The 24,582-nt window shown below is 33.9% G+C and overlaps 1 protein-coding gene across 3 annotated transcripts in view; it reads right to left on the minus strand.

The window, feature by feature from the left end:
• The window catches only part of Kul (Kuzbanian-like), a 314,434-nt gene that overhangs the window by 42,464 nt on the left and 247,388 nt on the right, over window positions 1-24,582 (minus strand). For all 3 annotated transcript variants that reach the window (XM_089094817.1, XM_089094816.1, XM_089094818.1), the window contains exon 11: window positions 20,398-20,567. In XM_089094817.1, coding sequence (XP_088950943.1) covers window positions 20,398-20,567 — 170 coding nt within the window. The remainder of the gene's footprint in view (window positions 1-20,397; window positions 20,568-24,582) is intronic.

Raw genomic sequence — 24,582 nt, forward strand, 5'->3', positions numbered from 1 at the left:
TATTCGGCTTTGATGCCATGATTGGATGATAAAAGGTTTTGTGGGTTTTTATCCCTTGCCTGATGGCCCTCAGAAACTATTGACAAAAATCCACTTATATCATTAATAGTCTACGAGGAACGGTTTCAGATATTCTTTCTTCCGCAAGGAGAGACTTAGGCCAAAAAAAATAATTTATTGATGTCTCTTTATTGATCTGATACCAGAATATTGTCATTTATAACATGAGATTTCTTTGTCTATACTTTTTAATATCTATACAATACTCCTTTGTGATCTTTAATGAATAAAAATGAAGAAATAAAGTTTAAAAAGAGCTGGAGTTACAATCAAATGAACCGTGAAACGAACAAAAAAGCACAACACGTTTGACGCTGCCCCTCCCCTCTCAAGCCTCTCAAAAGGCTAGAATGTCGTAGCTTTACTGAAAGCTAAATAGGTTGTAAGAAAAGAAAGTTTTGCTTAGCCAATAGATTTCCTATGCATTCGAAAAAAATGGATATACAAGGAAGAAGCCATTGCTTAATGATTTCTTTTTTCGGACAAGACACAGGCTGTTCCGTCCAATTCAGCACTGAGAAGCTACTCTACCAAATTATTCCAGTTCGGTTCTTTAATCAGCATGTGTTCAAATAAATGCCTGTCAGACTTTATCCCTATTGCAGCCTTCTTTTGTGACGACGTTATGCCAAAATAAGTGCATCGTGCCTGCATACACGAAGCTGAAAATCAGGCCTGGGAGCCTCCAAAGACTAATTTTTCAAACTTTCCGACTGTGCTGATTAAAAAAGCCATCTTAAAATTGTGATTAAATATCACGTGGCTCCAAAGGCATAACAGGAAATGAAAGGATAGTTTGGGGGCGTCTTGTTCCGTTTCTTCACTTAAGAAAGGAAAAAAAAATGTTAGGAAAAAAAATTGTTCCCTAACATTTTTTTTTAATTAGGATTTTATATAAGCAACTAAAGGTTAGAAAAGTTAGAATCGTGAAAGGAAATATGGGAGAACTATGCGAGAAATTTATGAAGGTAAAGTAAAACATTATGAGATCAGTAAAGATATGAGAAGGAAAAGGAAAGGAGGAAAGGAGTTACATCCAAGATATCTCAGTATGGAGCAAATGCCACAGGATAAAAAAAGAAAAAAAGAGGAATTTAAAAATATGTATTAGACAAGGATTTTGCTTATATTTTTAATATCATAGAGTCCATTTATTAAAAAAAAAGAACTGAGAACAAGATATCAGAAAGTGCGATAAAATGACCCCTCCCCCGGAATTTCTACCATCATCCATTCTTTATCAGGAAGCTGGGGGGGGGGCACTTTTGCGTTAACCAATATCGCATGCAAAATTTATGTGCCACAAATTTATATTTTTCTGCATCACAATGCCCACCGGCCTTTTTTTCAGGAAAAAAAAGTGACCATATTCAAAATGTGAAAAACTTTGATGAAAATAGCTCCAAAACTAAAAATGATGGGAAAAAATACAAACACTTGTAAATTATTTCTAAGTATGTGTAAGGTGATAATAAATTTTTTTTTTTTTTAAATCTTGGCTTTTGAAACCCGGGCTTTTATTTTCAAGGCTTTGGTATTTGTTATCGAACAACATCCCAAATTTGTTCTTTCATTATCAAAAATATCCAAGAAGTTTTTCGGCAAGTCAAAATTCCAACCACTGTCCCGATTGGGTAATTTAGAATGGAGTATCTCAGCTACTATAAGCTCGTCACAGCTTTAAGCCTCCTGAGGTCGACACACTCTTGTAATAGTGCTTTAGTCACCGACCGAAAAGCCCGTTGCTTTTTAATCGAGTCTCATTTCGTTCATCGAGTCTCATTTCGCTCTAAACTAGAGTGTAAGGCGTTTTTTAAACCTAGAACACTAACGATGGGTAAAATTTATCCCTGCGAAATTAAATCTATCTTTTTTTTCAATTTAAGGGTTATAGAAAGGAATTGAGATTTCTTGATTTTTGTCTTTGAGCATAAGGGAGCTAGTCGGTGAGTAAGTCTTGTAACAGCCATCAAGACAAACAGAGATAAAGGAGGTGAATGGGTAAATTTTACCAATCTTTAGTATTTGTGCAACTTTTTTGCTTTCAGTCAGCAAGTCAATTTCTGAATAGTTGAGGCTTAATTGCGATCCTGGCTCTACTTTTAGTTGCTTTATGTAGCTGACAATGTTGTACCAATGTTATGTCATATTTCAGCAATTACAGTACAAGTTTAGTCCATTTTTTGGTATTATTAGTGGTCTATTCCAGGTGTTTTCAAACAGTTCGTGGTAACGAACTATAAGTAAGGAGTGACCCGGCTCAATAGTAACCGAAACTCTAAAAAAAAGAATTTTGATACCAGTAGATACATTAAAAGAATCAGATTCTGGTTTTGATTGCAATTATATATAAGTTTCATCAAGTTTAGCGTTACTGACCAAATGTTACGCGCCTGAGGAAATTTGCGTCATTTTCGAAAAAAGAGGAAAATACCCCCTAAAAGTCATAGAACCCTAATGAAAATCACACCATCAGATTCAGCGTATCAGAGAACCCTATTGTTGAGGTTTCAAGCTCCTATCTGCAAAAATGTGGAATTTTGTATTTTTTGCCAGAAGAAAGATCACGGATGCGTGTTTATTTGTTCGTTTGTTTTTTGTTTTGTTTTTTTCCCAGGGGTGATCGTATCGACCCAGTGGTCCCAAAATATCGTGGGAGGGCTGAATTCCAACGGAAATTAAAAGTTCTAGTGCCCTTTTTAAGTGACCAAAAAATGGAGGGCAACTAGGCCCCCTCCCACTCTCATTTTTTCCCAAAGTCACCCGATCAAAATTTGAGATAGCCATTTTGTTCAGTATGGTAAAAAAATACAATAACTATGTCTTTGAGGTTTGTTTAATCCCCCACAGTCCCTGGGGAAGGGCTACAAGTTATGAACTTTGCCCAACGTTTACATATAGTAGCCTATTGGTTATTGGGAAGTATACAGACGTTTTCAGGGGTAATTTTTTCTTGTAGTGGGGTGAGGGGGGGGGGAGCAGGGTTTACATGGGAAATCTTTCCATGGAGAAAGTTTTCATAGGGGAAGGGACATTGCTATGAATTTTCCCAACATTGCCAGATTTCCCAGCATTATTTAAGAAAAACGGTCAGAAATTAAATAAAAAAAAAACAATAAGTTTTCAACTGAAAACTTTTCAACATCAAAACTTAAAACGAACATAAACTATTACGTATGTGATTGGGTTCACCCCCTAGTCAATACCTCGCTCTTTACGCTAAAGTTTTTTTAAGTACTTTCATAAGAGCTATTTATTCTAATTAACGGCCTTTGTGATTAAGGAGTCATTCTTAAATAATTGGAAAAAAATTCAAACTTTAGCGTAAAGAGCGAGGAATTGACTAGAGGGATGAATCCTCCTAATATATTGTAATAAAAATATACGAATATAGAAGTTCATTACGTAAGTTAATTCGTAAGTTACGGATATTTATTACTAATAAAAACGTTCGTAAATAAGCTTTCGAGAAGTTTGTTATTGTTTTAAAAATAAAGTTGTGAGACAGAGTCAAACTTTAGCGTAAAGAGCGAGGCGTTGAGGAAGGGACAGCCCTTTTCATATACGGAATAAAATTAAACAACTTTCGAGAAAGCCATTTAGCCAAAAAAAGTAAAATTAATATGCGAATTTCATTTTAATTATTCATGTACGGTGAGCCAAAATCAAAACCTCCATTATTTAAAAAACGATCAGAAATTAAATAAAAAAAAAAAACAAGTTTTTTTTAACTGAAAGTAAGGAGTGATATTAAAACTTATAACGAACCGAAATTATTCCGTATATGAAAGGGGCTGTCCCCTCCACAACGCCTCGCTCTTTACGCTAAAGTTTTTTTTAAGTACTTTCATAAGAGCTATTTATTCTAATTAACGGCCTTTGTGATTAAGGAGTCATTCTTAAATAATTGGAAAAAAATTCAAACTTTAGCGTAAAGAGCAAGGAATTGACTAGAGGGATGAATCCCCGTAATATACGTAATAAAAATATACGAATATAGAAGTTCGTTACGTAAGTTAATTCGTAAGTTACGTATATTTATTACTAATAAAAATGTTCGTAAATAAGATTAAACAACTTTCGAGAAGTTCGTTATTGTTTTAAAAATAAAGTTGTGAGACAGAGTCAAACTTTAGCGTAAAGAGCGAGGCGTTGAGGAAGGGACAGCCCCTTTCATATACGGAATAAAATTAAACAACTTTCGAGAAAGCCATTTAGCCAAAAAAAAAGGAAAATTAATATGCGAATTTCATTTTAATTATTCATGTACGGTGAGCCAAAATCAAAACCTGCATTATTTAAAAAAACGATCAGAAATTAAATTAAAAAAAAACAAGTTTTTTTTAACTGAAAGTAAGGAGCGACACTAAAACTTAAAACGAACCGAAATTATTCCGTGTATGAAAGGGGCTGTCCCCTCCACAACGCCTCGCTCTTTACGCTAAAGTTTTTTATTGTTTTAAAAAATAGAGTTGTGAGAAAGTGTCAAACTTTAGCGTAAAGAGCGAGTCGTTGAGGAGGGGACAGTCCCTTTCATATACGGAAAAGTTTGTGTTCGTTTTTAGTTTGAATGTCGCTCCTTACTTTCAGTTAAAAAAAACTTGTTTTTTTTATTTAATTTCAGTAAGGAACCAGTTTCCGCTTTCCGACAAAAAAAAAAAAATATTAAACAATTTTTAGAGGAATGTGAAGACAATGAAGATGCACAATCAGACAACAGTAATGGGGAAGAGGAATAAGTTGAAGCAAAGGACCTAAAACTGTCTGATAGCGATGAAGAAGATCCGACCTACGTTCCTTATGACGACTCAGAAGAAGTGATGCCTCAGGATAGATCTTACTGCCCAAAGAAGGACAAAGTTGTCCTATTTCTATCAAGTTGTCACGAAGGATATACTCTATCGAAATCTTCCAAAAAGCCAGCCTTAATTGAGTTCTATGATCAAACTATAGGGGGAGTCGTCTCCTTTGGTCAAATAATTCTAAACATGAGTGCGAGTCGAAAGACAAGGCGGTGGCCGATGACCGTGCTGTATGGCATGATGAATGCAGCTTTCATCAAATTGTTTATCATTTATGTACACTGCCTGAGACAAAAATCTTATTAGCGACGTGGTTTTATAATGACTTTTTATGAGACGCTGGTAAAGCCACATATGCAACAACGTTATGAAGCGCCAGGTTTGCCACTTCGACTCTGAAGAACTATCTAAGACATCTAAAGGTGAATCCTTTTGTCAAACTACAGCCACAGGGGAAGGAAAGAGGACAAACTGTCGGTTCTATACCCTCAGTAAGAGTCGCAAAACCACTCATCACTTTACCTCATTCCGAAAGCCATTTTGTAGCGAAAACCGATCATCAGTGATTCAGAAGAGAATTGTGTGCTTCTGTGTCTTATTGTTATCCTAATAATTTTAAATAAACATTAGCCGAGATCATCGATGTCAAAGATGAAGGGGTATAATTTCCCTCCTTTAGTGGTAATCTTCCTCTGTACCCCCCTTTAGTATTCTAGGGTTAAGGCAAATCCACAATGAAACTTTAATAGTACTTATGTCCTCTACTTCTACACTTCTGTTCGGTATTTCTTCTACTCTGTTTGAGTTTACTTCAAAGAATTTACTTTTGCTTCTTTTGTCTTTTTGTCTTTGTCCGTTTTGCTTCTTTTATGTCCACTGAGTGACATTACCCTCGTTTTCTCGGTTCTTTGATTTTATTATTCATCTATTATATTTTAAGGCGCTTTCGCCCAGTAGTGGGTTTTGTCATTAAGCAGATTAACGTACACAGTCTATAATTCACTTACTATAAATCATGATTACCAAAGAGAAAGACAAGAGCAACGTTAGAATTGAAAACAAGCGGATTTTACCCTAAATGTGAATTGGACTGAGACCTTTCTTAGTCTCCTACTCTTACAGTAAAGCTTCACTTGCACTTTACTGAAAACTAATTAGTACGCCATGAATCGAGCCTGTTGGTTATCGCAATTGTTCTATCTGCCTATTGTCTTTCAGAGTATTTGAACTAGAAATATAAATGTTCCTGAAAAAGTTGTTTGCTTGTAAACAAAACTGGTCTGTAGGAACATTGCAGCAAATACGCCCAACTGATTATATTGGTTCTCAAAGAAATTTTACAACGGAAGTACCAAAATATTGCTTCATTTCACAGTAGTAGTAGCAGTAGCATTCATTTCACAAATGCGCAAGTTAAACTTTATGGTAAATAGTAGCGGGTTGAGGGGCGGTAATATCTTTATATTTATGAAAATTTCTTTTTGTTTTGGGTTTCGTCACTTTCATGCAAAAGAATTTTTTTTAATAATAACATTAACAAAACTTACTTTAAAAAACTAACTATCGATTTATCCAATTCTATGTATGAAGTCTGTTTCAAGTTAAAAAGCCGTAAAAAATTTGGACTACAATTTGTACTCAAATATTAATACCAAAAAATCAATTTGCAACCTTTAGTTCATACACATGTCCTCGATTTTTCATTTCGTTTCGTAAAGGTTTTGTAAATCAAATACTTTTTACGAAGAAAGCAGTAATTTTGAAATACTTGATTTACTAAGATGAAGACAATAACAAATAGGCGGTTCTGGCCTTTCTTACACCCAGGAAAAAATCTTGATTAGCCCCCTCCCTCTGTGTCCCACAAAATTTTCAGCCAAATTTTTCCTTTGCTAACAAATTATTTTCAATTTATTAATTAATTAATAATTTATTTTTATATTATATTTGAAGTTTATTATTTCAATTACTTAATTATTATTAATTATTATAATTTGATTATTATCATTTAATTAATTATTTTTTAATTCATTTTTCTTTTATTAATTAATTAATTGATTAATTAATTTTATTAATCAATTTATTTTTGATAAATTTCTTTTATTAAAAATTAATTAATTAATTTTCATTTATTAACTGGACCCTCTAGTTTATTTTAATAAAAATACAATTCCAAGAATCAAAAAATTACTATAACTGTTTGATCATTTATTTATAATTGTGCACCCCTAAAAATTTCTACACCTAGGGAAAGTGCCCCCTCTGTCCCTCCCCTAAAACCACCTCTGGCGAAACCTCAATAATAATAAAAAAAAACAACTATAGAAGTTACACAGAAAAAAACAACAACTACAGAAGAAACAACTATAAGAAGTTACAAAGCGAACTATTCTACCGTTTTTTTTTTGTTTTTTTTTTTTAACTTCATTAGAAACAAGGGGAACAGAAAAGTTTAAATTCCCATCTTAATAGACGAGTCGAATCAATTCTCTTAAGCTTTAGCCAGTCTTGGAAAAAGCGGAGCTTTCTAATTTAAAGTTGAAGAAAGTTTTAAACTTAGCCTTGGTTTTAGTGATTGATCAAATAAGAATTAAATACCAAGGACATCAAAACTAAATCATCTTTTGCTCCCTAGACCCATCTTAGGTTTATTCATACCTAAAAGCCGTGATTTTCTGAAATATTTCTTTTGGTTGTTTCAAATTTTCGTGTTTGAATTCATCTAAGATGGGTCCTGGGGATTCAAAATATTTTTATTTGATCTCATGGGTACTTAAAAGGTAGGACTACTCTTGGCTAAAAAATTTGTTCATTTTAGTTTTCAGTTGAGGAGAAGATACAAACAACAAGCAAAGTAACATTAAGCTGAACAGATAGATAATGCACTGTACAGGGCCGTATCCAGGATTTTTGGGGAGGGGGTTCAGGGAGATTTTGCTAAAAAACTTTTAAAACGCATCAAAAAATTGTTCATATACATTTTTGTTGAGTTTTTACGAGTCAGATAAATATTTCGAGGGGAGGAAGGAGGGGTCAAACCACTTAGCCCCCCTGAGTAGGGCACTGGCATTGTACGACAGATATTGCATTATCTTCCAGCTTTTTAAAATTTATAAAAATAAACTATGCGATGACACCTCTTCTCAAAAAATATGGTACACATGAACAAACTTTATACCCACTATTAAAAGTCGAATAATTCGTCTTTTAATGGAAGGTTTTCTCTCCAAAAGCCCCAAGATGATAAGAGCTCACTACAAAATCACTTTTTAATGTTTTACTGCCATAGCCCCCTCCCCACAAAGTAGGGAATAAATAAAGAAATCCACCTCAGAACTCCCTTAATATAAACATAATTTAAGAGGAATTACTTGTTTATCAGTAGAGCATAGCTACCTCATCAGTTGTTAATTGAAACATGTTTATCCATTTTCCTAGCTCATTTTTGCATTCGCGTGTATTGAAATCTGTTTATTAAAAATCAGAATTTCCTTTCACACATAAAAGTTTATGTTTTTCTAGCCAATTGCAACTCCTTGTCCGAAGCCCCGCCCCCTCCAGGGGTCACGACCCCGCAGGTTGAGAAGCCATGCACTAGAGAACTCTTAGAACACACCATAGCTCATATTAATATCTTTGAGCTCCAAACAATATCGTTGAAATTCTCTATAGAGACTAACAGAGCACATATATTCCTTGAATTCCTAATTGAGCGCACAACATCTTCCAATTGAGCGCATTTCAATTGAGCGCACAACATCTTCCACCGTTGTTGTTAAAGTGCTAAGTTTTAAATGAACTTATGAAAAATTCTTTTGGTATGCAGAGGCGTAATTTGCTATGGGGTAGGGGCGCAACTGCCCCCTCCAGACCCAAGTTTGCCCCCCCAGACCTCAGTTTTGCCCCCCATGCTGAAACTTAGTTTCTGCAAAAATTCTTGTCCAAACTAGGATAGACTTGCATAATTCGGGAATCCAGAGAAACATGTCAGTTTTCTCTGGTATATCTTTGCCTTTATGGTCATATATGGATCATTTTTCAGTTTTCGCTGTCATTTTTACTTGATTTGGGAAAATTGGCTCCAACTTTGCCCCCCCCCCCCTCCCAGGATTTTGACAAAATTACGCCACTGTTGGTAAGTATAGCCATAAGAAATTTTCATATTTCTTCCTGTTTTTCAACAATCTTAGTGATGTTAACACACATGTTCCCTAAATTTACTTGAAACAAATTTTCTAATAAAAAAACAGCAAATGCATAGGAAGTCTCGTGTCTTATTTTTAAAAGTAGTACAGCTTCCTCGCATTCATCAATATTGCATTCAAAACATCGAGTTATGTTTTTTATTTGGATACTTTTATGATATACACCCTACCTAATGTTCTTCTAATATGTTTCTCTGAAGCTCAATTCTAACGAAATATACCAAAGTAAGATAAAAAGATAATACTTTAGAAACAAATTTGGGCTACATATTTGTACATTAGGGGGTGGGGGTAAAGTATAGCGGATCTACATGCCTAATATGTTAGGTACAATTATTCTGCATATTATGTAGTAATAATTGTTTTCTAACTTCACACTGTCCAAATGGTAGGTATGGTCAATGTCTAAAATTACGAAACTTCCCAAAATTACACAATTCCTATGAAATACCGAGTTGACACTACAGTTCGTCTCTGATTTAGAAATATGTAGAGAAAATTACCAAGAAGAAAAAATATATTCTCATGGCCATTGGATAAATGTTAACTAAAATGCTCGAATTCACCCTTTCCCAACTATTTACAACAATCCGTTCAACATGATGAGGCCAAAAAAGAAAAACAACAAATAAAGCAAGTTTAATTGATTATGTTATGGTGGATATTCGCTGGGATTCGAATTACCTTAATGTGGATGTGCTTAAGCTAGTAGGATCGGACCATCTACCGGTATTTTTTAGAAATTAGATCAAGGAGTGCTCCCCATAGGAGGGATATTTCAAGTGAAAGTCGTGTTTATAATACAAATGTTAGACGTCAGAAACCTAGGGAATGGTCTACAGAGGAAAATTTTAAATTAAGTGAAGCGTTTTCAGAGGATGGTGTAGCTATAAGGTTAAGTGATTTAGAGAAGATAAATAACCATGATAGATTGATAGAAGAGTTCACGGAGATTTTACATGAAATAGCAGGCCCAGTTCTAGGAAATAAATGAGGTTGTAAGGATATAGAATATTTTGATGAGGAATGTAAAATAAAAAATAGAATTGATTAAAGAAATGGAGATTTTGAGGGAAGAGGAAAAAGAGGAAAATAGGCTTCGACTAGTAACAAGGTTTAAAAATGTTCGCCGGGAGTATAAACGCTTTTAAAAACAGAAGAAGAGACTAGCTATTCAAAAAGGTAAGGAGGAGCTGATCCAGTTTTATGAAGAGTGATATGCGGTCTTTCTGGAGAAAGATAAAAAAAGGGGCCTCCATAGCTCCGCCAAAAGTAGCTGACCCGAAAACATGGCCTACATACTACAACGACGCGGTTAAGGAAGACTATTCGTTTGACTGCTGGTTCAGCGACGAATTATCAAATACAGAGAATGAGACCAGTCTCCTACTGAAAAAACACGATTATGATCTGATAAAACCCGCATCGGAAGAAGAAATCGAAGAATGCATAAGCGCCATGGAAGGTGGATTAGCACCCGGTAGCGATGGAGTCCCAACAAAGGCCTTGAAACAATTTTAACTTTTATTTATGCCCATCTTGATGGCCATCTTCAACTCAGTTCTTGCTTCTGGAGAATGGCCCTCGCCGTGGAAAACATCCTTGATTTTGCCGCTATTCAAAAAGGGAGACCCAGCGGATCACAGTAATTATCGATCAATATCTTTAGTACCTAGTCTTAGCAAAATATTAGAAAGAATACTAGATGCTAGATTAGCTCATTGGTTAGAAAAATATAGGATTTTGAAGGAGGAGCAGGCAGGATTTCGAGATGGATATAATGCTATTGATAGGGTCTTAGTCCTACAGGCGCTTGTAGAGAAGTATGCAAAAGGGAAGAATAGGTTGTACGTTGCATTTTTAGATCTAGAAAAGGCCTTCGACAGCCTTGATAGGATTTTCCTGTGCTTATAACTGTTAAAGGTAGGCTTACCAAGACTTTTCGTTAGGATACTAGCTGATATGTATAGAAAGACATTTGGTATAGTGAAAGTTATAGGGAAGTGATTATCGTCGCCGCTTGAAAATAGGAAAACAGTAAAACTGGGTAGTAGTATTTCGCCTAGGTTGTTTACGTTGTATATAAATTAAATTGTTGATCATTTTAAAAAGGTATGGGCCCCGACGGTGTCATTAGGGAACTTGAGGTTATCTCTATTGCTTTTTGCTGATGATGCAGTGTTGATATGCAAGTCACCAGAAGAGCTCCATATCTTATTGAGTATATTAGAAGAATATTTAGATACAAAGAAACTAGTGTTGAATATCAAAAAGACTGAGATTGTGGTTTTTAGAGGAATTCGTATGAATAATGATGATCAAAAAGTAGAATTTAATTATAAAGGTGAAAAAGTAAAAGACAGCGAAAATTTTAAATATTTAAGAGTAACACTTTCAGCAAAAGGAGGATGGGAAGATCAAGTAAAAGAGATGATTAAGAGAGGGAAAGCAGTTTCAGCTGCCATTTTACGTAATTCAAGGCTTTCAAGTATAAAAGATCAAAAAATACATAAATATGTTTTTAATTCTAAAGTTTTACCTACGATCCACTACACAGCTGAACTCTGGGGGCATGACCCGGCAGCACAATTGGAATCAATTCAGCTGCAACACTTTAAGAGATTAATTGGTCTTCACGTAACGACCCACAATCAGGCAATAAAAGGTGACCTAGGTATATTTTTGCTGAGAATGAGTAGATTAGCATAGATGATCCAGTACTGGCTAAAAGTTCTAAGTCTGCCAGAAGATAGGTTAGCAATAGCAGCTTATGTGGAGATGCTACGGTCGAAACGTAAAAGATCGTGGCCGCATCAAATAAAAAATGTTTTAGATGGATTAGGATTATCCTATATTTGGAATGAGGGGCTAGGATCCTCAGATCAGGGTGAGTCGTTTTTGGCTATGATTATAAAAAGAATAAAATACCAGGAAGTCCAAATGTGGACCCAGGTAGTTAAAACATCTGAAACATTGAAGTTTTATTCCCATCTAAAAGAGATATTTGGATTTGAATATTGTTTTTAACTAGGATTACCGGGGGAGACATTGAGGGCTTGGTTTCGGATCCGAGCGAATTGCCTGCCACTAAAAAATAGAAAAAGAGTATTTGAAAGAAAAAGGTTGGCCCCAGATAGAGATGCGGATTACTCTTGCCCCAGATGTAACCTAGGTATTGAGGATGTGGCCCATATTCTCACCGAGTGCCAGAAACTTTCTATATTATGGTAAAAGTTTTTTGAGGGTGTTAAGTTGGTGTGCCCGGGTATCCTGAACACGACTGCAAAAATGAAAATCAAGCAGTTATGTAAATATGTAAATGAAGCGTTGACATCAATGAGTGAAACTTGATATTTATGTTATTTTTCTTGTGGAGTGTAATTAAGAATACTGTTCTGTATGGCCTGTTTTTTTGCTTATAATAAATTATTATTATTATAAACCGGAAGTGCACTTTTTTAAGACCCAATCCCAACGCGATTTTACTAATATCAAGGTTTAGCTAGTGGTAATTTAAGCCAATCAGATTTTCAGGCAATTTTTATATTGGCTGAAAAATTATATGAAAATTTTATTTGGCTCAAATTACCGCTATCGCTAACTAAATTTCGGCATTAGTTAAATCTCATTATGAATGGGCCTTCGCTAAGTCAACACTGTCGCACTGACTATGATTCTCTCAATAGGGCCCAATTAAGATGAAAAGGGCTTAATATAAAAAAGCTTTACTTTTACCCAGCTGTCATTTTAACAGGGACAGCTTAGAAAGCTACCAAATTATGCATGGAACTTTTCCATTATTCCATTCAATATGCATCAATTCAACGAGTTAACTGCGCTGTATTTCAGTCATAAAAAGAATAGGGACATTTATGAACTTTTCTCCTATCATAAGTACCATGACACATTAGAGTTAGATGCAGAACTTTTCCTTGATAGGGAACTAGATTAAGCGTTTGTAGCTGACTGCCAACATTTTCAGGAAAACAGGCAATTAAAAAAGTTTGAAAGACTGTAAATATTATTAAATATGGGCATATTTTTGTCGATAAGATCTTGTCTAATTTTATACTTATTTTATGGTTTTGTTCGCATTTTCGACAACTCATCCCCTGCCCCCTTCTGATATATCTCATATAGCCCCGAGATATATAAAAAAATTGCTATAATAATTGATAAAAATGATTGACAAACAGGTACAAATGGAAAAAAAAACAGGAAATATGATTCACTGATATTTGCTGCATATTATTAAGTAAGAATTCCATCATTGTTTAATTGCATTTTTGAATAGCCTAGGGCTATATGAGACCACTAGAGGGGGCTAAGGATGAATTGTCAAAAACGCGAAAAAACATAAAAATGAGCATGAAATTAGCAATCTAAAGCATCTCTCTTTTGTTCTAGCATGTCTCCTTCTGGAGAAACGCTATCCTAGTTTTTTACCAAAATTGCAGTAGCTCCTGGTAGGGTGATCTTAAAAAAAGACAGAACAAGCTTTGACCTCACTTCTTTTAAATGAGTCCCTAAACACTTCTACTGATGCTCCACTACCCCGCTAGCAATGTAGAAGGAGGAAAGAAGAGGACACGTTAGTGATACCCATGGAAAATGATGTTCCTTGTTTTTCAAGCCACGGAGCTGTAAATTTTCACTACAGGGTTTTCAGTCATGATGATTCAGATGGTTCTTGTTTCAATCCAATTTTGTTTCAATCATTTTAATCGAAAAATGATGATTTTTGTTTCGAATTCACATAAACTTGTTTTCGAAACAACATTTTACTATTAAGACTAATAGAGATAATAGTTACCATTCCTGTAACTATTATGTAAATAGTAACTATTATCTCTATTAGTCTTAATAGTAAAATGTTGTTTCGAAAACAAGTTTATGTGAATTCGAAACAAAAATCATCATTTTTCGATTAAAATGATTGAAACAAAATAGACTAAAAATATTCATGGGAATCAAGAAGAATTTAGCATCATTTTCTACAAAATCATTCTACACAACCGCCCCCCTCCCTCCCCCGTCCCAAAATCTCATTCTATATTTATCTGAAGGCTCAATGAGAGTTACGAAATTTGGGTGCTAAAATGCGTTCTTTTAGGCATCTGCCCCCTCCTGCTTAAACAATGAACTGCTTCCCCTTCCTTATACCAGCTGATACGCACTTCTACCCCACTATATGTAATTTTACGAAAATGAAGCAAATCAGTTTAGTTAAATTAAACTTTAAAATAAGTATCCGAAACATTTTTCTGCCGTAGGAAGGAAGGTCTCAATCTCCGGCACCCTTATTCAGACTGAGTCTAAATGAAATGGGTAATTAATTCCCCCACACCTTTTTATATTTATCTGAAGGCTCTTAGAGAACTAGAAAATTTGAGCATTGAAGTGCGCGCTTTTAGGCTTATGAAAAAACCTCCTCCGCAAATCAAATGCCCCACCACCGCTTCTTCACAATATCTGATGCACAATTTTACATCACTGAACCATGCAGCTTGTACTGACTACATGACTTTACAGGAACGAATTCGCCACCGTGCGGTGATACTTCCTCTGCAACTGAGAAGCTCAAAATACAGTATTTTATGCTTTTAAGTCGATTAACTATCTTAAAGTTTAAACTGGTCCTCTTTGGGGCAAATCGTAGTTTGGTGCCACAAAACAGCAGAAAACACCACTTTCCTGCAACAGAATCTTTTTGGCCACATAGAAAGGGCACTAGAACTTTTAATTTCTATTTGAATTAACTTTTTTCCGATTTTCTAGGACCATTTTTTTAGAGAGAGAGAAGGATTTATTGAAAAAAAAACATAGAAAAAAAAAATTATTGTTACTTCCCCAAAAAAGCAAAGCTTGTCCGTGGGGGAGGTAGAGAAAACAAAATTCTTTGGTGCGATATGACACCCTTGGATAAAATAAAACACTATCGTGATTTTTCTTCTGAAAAAAAGAAGCAAAATTCCACATTTTTGTGGACAAGAACTTTTAAACTTCTGCAGCAGGATTCTCTGGTATGCTGAATCTAACTGTATGATTTTCATTCAGATTACTTGTCTTTTTTAGGATGCTCCTACTCTTTTTCAAAAACCAAGCAAATCTTCTCAGGCTCGTAGCCTTCTATGGATAGCATTAAACATAATGAAATTCTTATATTTGAAATCCACACAAAAAGCCAATTCATTTGATGCATTAATTTCTATTCAAATTTCCTTTCTAGAGTTTCGGTTTATTGTTGGCCTGAGTCACTCCTTACTTGCAGTTCTTTACCACGAACTGTTTGAAAGAAAAAATTATCACTGATACATGTACGCCATAAGATTGGTGAAAAGTCCCAACTCTTTTTAATATGACCAGATATCATAATGCGATTTTTCAAACAAGGAAAAAATATTGAGACAGCCATGGTATCAGGGTCGTATCCAGGATTTTTGTTTGGGAGGGTTATTTTCTTCTGGGCGGCGAGAATAACAAAAAGCTTTAAAAAACACATCAAAATTTGTTTACATGCATTTTTGTTATGTTTTTACGAGTCTGACAAAAATTTTGAGGGACTTCCCCCTCCTGGATACAGCCTTGCACGGCATATACAAAAATTGATTTGTGAGTAACTTATAAAAATTTCTTATTTAACATTAAGGAAAGAAATAATGCTCGAAGATAATTATGCTTTAGCCTGGGCTCACTCCCCCCCCTCCCACTAACATGATTTATAAAATTTAAAAGGAGTTTACCATAAAATATACTTAGGTTCTAATTAGCATCGAATTTCACTTCTTAGTAGGATTTCACAAGGCCAAAAAAACTGCCTTGATATGGGTTTACGTTTGGTTTGCACTGGATTTTTTGAATACTAATCAAATCATTTAATGCCATTACCTACTCCACGTAATTTTTCTTGATGTAAATATATTCTTCATTTTATATGAAGAATACATATATTCTTCATTTTTTTTTTTATAGATTTCCATTTATATACTGTGAGGAGACGAGTGTATCATTATAGATATTTGATTTTGTTTATACGCCAGTGCATGGAAGTGTTATTTAATATGTGAGTTTTGATTCCTATTTATTTATTTATATTTCTTTTCTTTTGTTTTTTCTTTCACTTCGTGTGTTTAGTATGTTTTATTTTGATGTAAGTTAAGTCTTAAAAAAGAACATTTTTTGTTTCATTTTCTCCCCCTTTTTTCCGTCGAGAAAGGCTCCCGGATGTGGGGCCGAAATATTCAGAGTGTGTTTGTTTAATTAAGTGTTTATTTTATTGTATTTATTCACTGCTTTATCAAAATTAAAACCCGTTTTTCTTGCTTAATTTTTCGTTAAGTGGAATATGATGACCAAATCAGCTCGAAGGTGCCACTCTCCTAGGTTGTTCAAAAAAATGTTAACTTTTTTTTGCTTCTTAGAAATTTTCATTGGAGTCTATTTAATCTATTTATTTTATTTAACGTATGTAATCTATTTCATTTTTGTTCACTTTTTTTTCTCTTCTCGCTGTACGTGACTTTTTCTCTGAGTAAGTGACTGGTATATCTTCCCCCATCTTTACAGCCAAGGAGCCTTTGGGGGAACAGTATAGTGTATTACTGTATGTGTATTTCATCATGAATGAATCTTAGCTTAGTGAAGAGCAAACCATAGCCAATAATGACCGAGTATTTAAAAACCCATTTTGTAAAAAAAAGGTAGGTAAAAAAAAGTAGGATTTCACAAGGCCAAAAAAACTGCCTTAATATGGGTTTACGTTTGGTTTGCACTGGATTTTTTGAATAATAATCAAATCATTTAATGCCATTACCTACTCCACGTAATTTTTTCTTGATGTACCACACATAAGGGTGTGATAGCACTTATGCAGGGTTAAGGAGGTACCGGTCATATTCCTCGCTTCGGTGCAGTATAATTTTGTACATATTGCACATTTATGCGGTTTTGACAAGCAGACATAATGTAGATGTAACAAATATGCAGACACTTTCACTCTACATAAATTTTTCACTTGCATTTAAGTCCCAAATGAAAATCTTTTTTTTTCTCTGGCTGGCAAAATTGCACATAAAATCAATAAAAGCTTTTCATTCAAGCTTAATATTCAATTTCTGGAAAGACTTCAACTGCTTGTGATAAACCTTATAAGATGGGTTTCAATTTCTTTTCATTTTTGTAGGAAAACTTCAAGAATTTCATTTTAATTATACATACCATAGTGATAGTACTAGGTCGCTTTGCTTCATAAATTCCTAACGTCTTTTTCTAAGCTCGGTTTTTGGAAAAATATTCTAAAACGGTATATTTAAACTACCCCAAACAATAGGCAAAACCTTTCAAAACGGGATAAGAAGGACAAGTTGGCTTTCACATCACATTCGCCATTTGTTTTTACTGACAGGAAAAAAAAATGTTGTAGAAAACAGACATTGATCTCCGGAGTCACATAGAAAGAGCTTGCAAGATGCTTTTCGGCAATACTATTTGAATAAGAAATCTCATTAGCTCTGCCTTTCCAGGAGTCCTCGGGGATCTTGCTTCGTTTTACTCAAATTAGAATTTCTTCTTTTATTCAGATACTCATGAGACATAGCTCAGGTAGCAGAAGTTGTTTCGAATTTTCGGAATAATCTAACCATAAGCATTCAGGATTAGAATATCTCAATTTGAAAGCGTATAATTGGTGGAAAATATTTTCATTAAACTTTAAAAAGTAGCAGAGGTTATGTGATGCTTTGAAAAATTAAAAGATAACCAATATACAATGTAAGAGTTTGAACAATGTCTATACCAAAATTTCTGAATCTAGTTTTGCTCACTCTACAGAAGATATAAACACATCCAATGTTATTTACTATAACTAATACTACTAACAACTCACTTCAGCACCAAATCACCTGAGGCACACATAGCTACGCGCTCTCCTCCTCCTCCACAATCTTTCCAAAGCCTTCCTCTTTACACCCTCCCTGGAAGTTTCGATTTCCCTTAAATATTTCCTTACGATATCCACCTACCCCAACCGGGGACTAGATTTTTACTCCTTTTGCAAGGTCAGACTAAAATCCTGTAACGGCGGCATATTAAGTGGATACAAGTCATATAAAGTCATATTAAGTGGAATAAATTCTTAGACCAAACTGCTTTCCCATTTAAGAAAAATTAAGCAAGAAAAACAGGTTTTAATTTTGATAAAGCAGTGAATAATACAATAAAATAAACACTTAATTAAACAAACACACTCTGAATATTTCGGACCCACATCCGGGAGCCTTTTTAGGCTCCCGGATGTGAGGCCGAGGGGTTAGCTGACCTTTATTGTTTTGTTTAAGTATAAATATATTCTTCATTTTTTTTTATAGATTTCCATTTATATACTGTGAAGAGACGAGTGTATCATTATAGACATTCGATTTTGTTTATACGCCAGTGCATGAAAGTGTTATTTCATATGTGAATTTTGATTCCTACTTATATATTTATATTTCTTTTCTTTTGTTTTTTCTTTCTCTTCGTGTGTTTAGTAATGTTGTATTTTGATGTAAGTTAAGTTTTAAAAAAAAAACATTTTTTGTTTCATTTTCTCGCCCTTTTTTTCCGTTAAGAAAGGCTTCCGGATGTGGGGCCGAAATATTTGGAGTGTGTTTGTTTAATTAAGTGTTTATTTTATAGTATTTATTCACTGCTTTATCAAAATTAAAACTCGTTTTTCTTGCTTAATTTTTCGTTAAGTGGAATATGATGACTGAATCAGCTCGAAGGTGCCACTCTTCTAGGTTGTTCCAAAAAATATAAACTTTCTTTTGCTTCTTAGAAATTTTCATTGGAGTCTATTTAATCTATTTATTTTATTTAAAATATGTAATCTATTTCATTTCTGTTCACTTTTTTTCTCTTCTCGCTGTACGTGACTTTTTCTCTGAGTAAGTGACTGGTATATCTTCCCCCATCTTTACAGCCAAGGAGCCTTTGGGGGAACAGTATAGTGTATTACTGTATGTGTATTTCATCATGAATGAATCTTAGCTTAGTGAAGAGCAAACCACAGCGAATAATGACCGAGTATTTAAAAACCCATTTTGTAAAAAAAACTATTAGTGAGGAAAATTTTTTGCTCAAATGTCATTCAGGGATGATAACTATTATATAGCTTTATGCTGATAGTAGAAGTTTATCGCAAGGCAAGTTTTCGGGAATCTTAAAAAAGTGCTTGAAAAAGAAAAACAATGGTGGCAGATTGAAATGAAAAGCGCAGCATTTGAATCTCCATAGTCAGGAATCCTAGACAGGAGGTTTTGAGCCCCCAACCTGAAAAAGAAGGCACATTTTTTTTTAAGTAGGAGTGATGTGTCCCGCATTTTATTTTTTTTCAAGAAGCTCCAAAAAAATAAAAATCCAGCGCTTTTTCGTTAAGAAAACTTTGAAGCCAACAGTATTGAGAGATAAGTAAAAAAGTAAGCAAGTATGGCGGCACATGGCCCACAAGGTTCAAACCGGAGGTCCTGATCTCAGTTTTGTGGCCCTTCAGTCAGGAAGTGCAATGGGGGGTTGGGGGTCAGTCGTCCTGTATTTTCGCACACCCTTCGTGCTTACATTCCCAAGATTTCTCCAGGTACCCATTTAGAGCTAGGTCGACTCTGGCTGAGCTTACAGAGTCACGCCACTGACTCCCGTCCCAAACCAAATGACCGGCGACGCCAGGAATCGAACAATTGCCCCTCCAACAAGAGGATTCCCAACCCAGCGTGCCAATGATCCTGAATGATCCTATTCAGCCTTCTGAATATTCTCTGAGGGTTAGATGCATATCTAGCGTGTCGTGAGGTGAAGCGAACGAGTTTGATTATTATTTGTTTTACTTTTGGAAAAACTCACAATTCATATACGTTATGGTTGTACACTAAAGTTCCTTATTTATTTATTTTTTCATTTTGGTTAAGACATAAATTATAATTAGGACACATCTGTGTAATCACAATGTACTATAAAATACAGGGGGACATGGAAAGGCAAGCAGCACGTCAAGAAGGTAATGTCTTAGCGAATAAAAAAAACATGGACAAGATAGAGCTCTTGAGATAAAGGGACATAGAGGACGGACATGGGTTTGTGCATACCAAAATATACATTTTATGACTTAATGTAATAGCTGGGGACATGGGCTGTGAATGGTTGAAAACTGTGATCTAAACAAGGCTGCAAAGAGCTTGGTAATACAGATGGTACTGTCCGAAGATTCAGTTAACTTCATAAGTGTGGTGCTACTACAACAGCTTTACCAATATAGGTGTCATTTGGTAAGCCAGAGAATAGTTAATGAAAGTTACCTGAGATGGTGAGCAAAGTTTGAATGGCCTCAGTGTGCATGGTTTCTCATTCGTAGCCGGATTACTCCGCATAGGAAAGCAACAGCCTTCTTTGCAGTCTTCTTCCCAGCCACAGTCGCATTCTTCTCCAGGGTCGACAACGCCGTTTCCACAAATTGCTCGCTTTGGTTCTTAAACAATACAAATAGAACTTTACGAAAGGAGATCTTGAGATTTTTGCTAATGGTACATTTAAGAATAGGTCACAAAGACAAATGATTGAGAATTAGAAAAAAAGTCAAAATAACTATAAGCGTTGTTATCAAAGCGCAAACATGAAAAGAAATACATTATTTGAATAATGTTCAAATAATAAACATTAAAAATCCGTCGATTTTTTTTTTATTAAAATCAACTTAGTGGAAGTGATGAAAGACTTGAGAGCCATGGCTAATTGGAGTAAAGCCAAGACGGATAGTCTCAGAGAGACGCAAAGCTGGCATAACCCTTTTTGATGTCACTTAATTCGCTGACAGATAGTGTATCATCCATCCTAGGGCAGCCATAAGGTAGATAGGCATGGAGTAAGGGTAATACAAATGAGCTTTGACTTACTGGAAAAGCCCACTAGAATTGCAATGGGGACGACCGAGATTTTTGGGTTGCCTCATGACGAAAAATGCCCACTGGACTTGTTTGCAAAACGGGTGTCGGAAGTCGCCTGGACTCACAGGCGAACAACAAGCGTTTTTACAAAGCGCAAACATGAATAGAATAACATTATTTGAATACCACAATAGATTAAAGTGAAACCTAGCATTTTTCTCAAAATTCACAACACATCAAAACTAAAAAAACTTTTTGCTTTAGCCTTAAAAAACTTAATTTTGCCCTTTTTTCTGTAAGCTATAGCATAATGTTAATAATTCGGCTATTCCCTTGTTCCAAGGTCTGACAGAGCACCATCTATCCCAAAAGAGGTTCGTGAAAGAAATAATATTAGCTATTTTTGGCAATGATCGTTTTACCGGGTTTAAATTACTATTAAAGAAGTTGCGATGAACTTCAAAATATCTTCAGTTGTATCTCACCCAATTCTAAATGAATTTGATCTTGGGACTGTAATTGTAGGCTCACCGGTTTCTAAGAGATCAAATAGAACCTAAGCTAAAAAACAGAAATTCCAAAGAACAGAAAAATTTGATAAATCAACATTCGTAAAGAAGAAAAAACCTTCATGTAGAACCACCAACACCTTCAAGAAACTATAGTATCAATTCCTTTTAGGCTACATTGTACTTCTTTCAACTCTGTTATTTTATTTCTGATTACAATGCGTTAAGTAACAATAATTAATTTTATTAAATGAATGGAATTTTGGGACTGTGATTATAAGATATCCAGGTTCTAAGGGCACAAAGGGAACTCATGATTGAAGAACTTTATGAATTAGTTTTTATGCAGGAAAGAAAGAAAAACTTCCTATACAAAAATTAGAAGGTTCAAGAAAATTGTAATTATCCTTTAAAGCTGTGTATATTCTATATATTTAGTTAGATTTCGCTTGTTTATTTATTTTATATATATATATATATATATATATATATATATATATATATATATATATATATATATATATATATATATATATACATATATATATATATACATATATATATATATATATACATATATATATATATATATATATATATATATATATATATACATATATATATATATATATATATATATATATATATATATATATATATATATATATATATATATATATATATATATATATATATATATATATATATATATATATATATATATATATAAAAAAAAAAATAAATATATAATATATAATATATATTACTTTCTAATATATATATTTATATTTACTATATATATATTTACTTTTTACTTTATATATATATATATATATTTTATATATATTTTTTATTTATTTTACTTTCTATTCGTTTTGGGTTTCATTTTTTTATTGTTACTGATTTGCGGTAGTTGTATGCTTGGTAGATTATTTGATTCTATTTTTGTTCATTTTTTGGTTTTGTTCATTTTTGGTTATATATACGATATATATATATATATATATATATATATATATATATATATATATATATATATATATATATATATATATATATATATATATATATATATATATATATATATATATATATATATATATATATATATACGTATATATATATATATCGTATATATACAAAAATGAACAAAACCAAAAAATGAACAAAAATAGAATCAAATAATCTACCAAGCATACAACTACCGCAAATCAGTAACAATAAATAAATGAAACCCAAAACGAATAGAAAGTAAAATAAATAACAGATTCAAACTAGAAAACAAGCAGAAATTAATACGAGTAGGGTTCAAAACCCCTATGCTTTCTAATAGCCAGAATATAATTTGTACTTTACTGAAAAAATTCAAATGATCAGATCAAATTCAGATCAAATTAATTTATTTAACATAAAAAATACAAACAAATTTACAACAGCCATCTACAAAAACCCGAAGGTTTGTTAACGATGGCTGCAAATCCATTCTTATACAGCTCTACAATTACTACATAAAAAAGAAAAAAAGAAAAAAAAAAGAGAAATAACATTCAACATTCTAATCATCCTCAATTATCACCCAAAAGGTAACGCTTCAATCTACTCTTGAGTGGGTTTACATTATCAGCTTCTCTAATACTATCTGGGAGGGATTTCCACACCCCCGGTCCCGCAAAACAAGGCAGAAACGCAGCACGTTGAATATTCCAGAGCTCAGATGCAAGGTCGTTGGCATTTCTAGTCTCATAACAGTGATAAGATGAATTAGCTCTAAAAATTTCCCGAAATACCTCCGGTGAACACTTATTCAAATATTGATATATAAAAATTGGTAACTGATAATCTCGTAACTGATAAATATTGAAAATTTTCAAACTTGTAAAGCAATTCAACGTACTATTTTCAAACGGAATATAATTACCTAAAATACGAACTATTTTATTCTGTAAAATTTTGACCTTTCTAAAACTTGAAATAAAACTACTAGTCCATAGCATGCAACCATACGATAAATAAGGGATAACAATAGAATTATATAGTAAAAGTAAAACATTTGACGGTAGTTTATTTTTCAGTCTTCTTATTAGACCCAACCCTCCTGAAATCTTAACTGCCACAAGATCACAATGTGATTTCCAACTTAAATTAAAATCAAGACTAAAGCCCAAGCATTTAACACCATTTACATGCATTAAAAATTCCCCAGTAAAACAATTTTATTATCTAAAACACATGGAACTCACTTTTCTACAAAATGTCATGAAATTTGTTTTTGAAATATTCACTGCCAAATAACTAGAACTTGTAAAACTATTCAATTCATCGAGGGCATGGGCGCCCATATGGGGGGGCAGGGGGGGCTCTTGCCACCCCCTGGATGAATGATGCTGCCGTATTTTTATATTTTTGTTCTGAGATTTCTATTATATAGCATTAAAAGTAGCAATTAGACGAAGTTTGCCCCCCCCTGGAATTCAGCTTATGGGCGCCCATGATCGACGGCCTTATTTGTCTTCTCAATTAACTGGTTTAGACAAGTAGCTGTAATTGTAAACACCGTGTCATCAGCAAAAGAAGTTATCAGTGCATCTGATATATAAAAACGCAAGAAATCAACGTAGATTAGATAAAGAAGTGGACCAAGCATGGAACCCTGAGGCACACCAGAATTAACAATAAAACTTTTTGAAATAGAATTTTGAATACAGACTCGAATAATACGCTGGTCAAGATATGATTCAAACCATTTCAGAATAACACCTTGGATCCCTAAACGGCTTAGCCTACGCAATAAAATATGTATGAACCACCGTGTCAAAAGCCTTTCTAAAGTCTATAAATACTGAAAGTACCGATACACTTTTTTTAGAGCATTATTAATGAAATCTGTTAGGTGTTGGATTTCATGTATGCAGAGTGGTTTTTCCTGAATCCAAACTGGGTATCACTAAGAAAACCGTAAATAGTAAGATGGTTACAAAATTGTCGATGCATCACTTTTTCACACAGCGTAGCAAATAGGGGCAATATTGAAGTCAGCCTCCAATTAGACGGATCTGTCTTTGAACCACTGAATGTGCATTGTCAGTTTAAT

Source organism: Artemia sp. Qi Xiang Cuo, chromosome 9, assembly GCF_049724085.1.
Source record: "Artemia sp. Qi Xiang Cuo chromosome 9, ASM4972408v1, whole genome shotgun sequence".
Lineage (NCBI taxonomy): Eukaryota > Metazoa > Arthropoda > Branchiopoda > Anostraca > Artemiidae > Artemia > Artemia sp. Qi Xiang Cuo.